Below are 2,126 nucleotides of genomic sequence, written 5' to 3'. Positions count from 1 at the left end.
GTAAGTAAGTAAGTAAGTAAGTAAGTAAGTAAGTAAGTAAGTAAGTAAGTAAGTATGAAAAGGAAAAGAGAAAGAACAGCCAGATTCTGACGAGCAGCCCAAGTAATGAAACTCGTTGCTTGTTTCTCGATGAAAGATTACAGCGTTTATCGACAGCATATGGGAATCTTTTATAAATAGAGGTCATACCACTTGTTTTTCTAAGACAGATCTGAACTTCTGTTCCCATTTTATTCCCTACTTCTCATTATCTTATCATATTATATCTGAGTAATAATAATAATAATAATAAAAATAATAAAAGCATTTACATAGTGCTCTATTCCTTTAGGAAGCAAGCTCTAAGCTTTGTACAATCACTCCCTGAAGTGTGAAAAAGAAAAACAGCATTTATGGTCTAAAAGAATGTGTTGTCAAATGAATTTTTTATTTTCAGTATTTTCTGTTTCTCTCAATTTTTGTGGGAGGGTGTTTCAGTTTTTAGAGACAGAAAACGCAAAAGATCTATCCCCATATGACAGGGATTTCAACTTATTTCTAAATACAGATAACATTCTTAGTTTTTTTACTTGAAGCCATGTTATCTGATGGAGGCTGAAAACATTACCAAACTGAGCACAATTAAGTCAACGCCTCATTACTAATACTGGCAAAGTCACCACCACAGAATGAGACTTCGTGCAAACTTTCGGAACCTTCGGTGACACTGTAAAGATTACTCCACTAGGGAGCGGGACAGAGGGTGCCTACCTCGTGACTCGAAAGAGCTGAGGAATGTTGCACTAATATGATCTAAACAAGTAACTACTAACCAGTTGTTGTAAACATCTCCAGTTGGGGCTATGGCAACACTTAGAGATGTAACTTACCAATAAACGTTATAAGAGTGAAGAAATATATTTATTTATTTATTCATTTATTTATTTATGCATACAACATTAACATCATGAACACTTGGTGACTCACCACTGTGGCGTTACTGCCGATGAGTGTGTCCAGCTGCTTCATCACAAACTCACACAAGACACACTTCTCATCATTCACAGACGAAACTGTGGAAAAAAGACACATTTCTCATCATTCACAGACGAAACTGTTGAAAAAAGACGAATTTCTCATCATTCACAGACGAAACTGTTGAAAAAAGACAAATTTCTCATCATTCACAGACGAAACTGTGGAAAAAAGACAAACGTCTCATCATTTACAGACGAAACTGTGAAAAAAGACAATTCTCATCATTCGCAGACGAAACTGTGGAAAAATAATGAATATTCTCATAATATCCTACTCTTTCATCAGTACACTCATCAAACAATTTCATACTTTGAACACTTCAACCATTATTCAAACTAGAAATCTTGTGTAAATCCCTCTCACAAATGAGTAAGAGTGCATGACTAATTTTTAATCAATACATTTTCTTCACAATTTAAATACAAACTGTTTTCTTAACGATAGCAGCTCAACATGAAGCAACATTACATCATTTCCATACAAAAGATTTTCTCAAGACAAAGAAAAACACATATCTTTGTCCTTTTAACTTTGAGACTCAATTCAATTTTAAAAAGCACAGCTACAGTCAATACACTAAACATTTAACTCAGTATCTACATCTACAGTGAATTTTAAACAACTGATCCTGCCCGTACCCCAAGAGTCGATATTTTTAGCTAGTTCACTTTCGTCTGACCACTCCTATACGGGATATAAACATATCGTTCTGACAAGTCATCTCAGGCGTTTGCATGCTGGTCTAAAAGTTGGATGGCCAGCAAAATCGAAAAGCTCAATTGAAAAAACAAAGAGGCAAAACACATACTAGACTAATAAAATAGTTTTTGCACGTCTTCATGCGGATAGCAAAATGCACTGACAACTTTTCAAAAATACATTGGGTGGACAACAGGGGCAAAATCAGTTCCGCTCTTTCACTAAGGCGAGCTATTTAATTAAACCTAATTTCCAGAAGTATAATTGTGTCCATCAAGGGAATCCTGCCATGGAAATAGACACAAACTTTGAGGGCAACGTGAAAAGCTAGCTTTGTCCTGACCTTTGTTGGAGGTACAGAGGCCCAGGTAGGAGCAGGCCTTGTCTGGAGACACCTGTAACAACAGCTG

General features: G+C 35.9%; 1 protein-coding gene across 1 annotated transcript in view; it reads right to left on the bottom strand.

Moving 5' to 3' along the window:
- LOC101860584 overlaps window positions 1–2,126 on the bottom strand; it is a gene marked incomplete in the record, with an annotated part of 125,671 nt that overhangs the window by 33,057 nt on the left and 90,488 nt on the right. Inside the window, 2 exon segments of the mRNA XM_035970672.1 lie at window positions 967–1,052; window positions 2,060–2,111. Of these exon segments, the coding sequence (XP_035826565.1) occupies window positions 967–1,052; window positions 2,060–2,111 (138 nt within the window).

Source organism: Aplysia californica, unplaced genomic scaffold (genome assembly GCF_000002075.1).
Source record: "Aplysia californica isolate F4 #8 unplaced genomic scaffold, AplCal3.0 scaffold00304, whole genome shotgun sequence".
NCBI lineage: Eukaryota > Metazoa > Mollusca > Gastropoda > Aplysiida > Aplysiidae > Aplysia > Aplysia californica.
The sequence above is the reverse complement of the archived record's forward strand: the minus strand, read 5'-3'. Positions and strand labels throughout refer to the sequence as shown.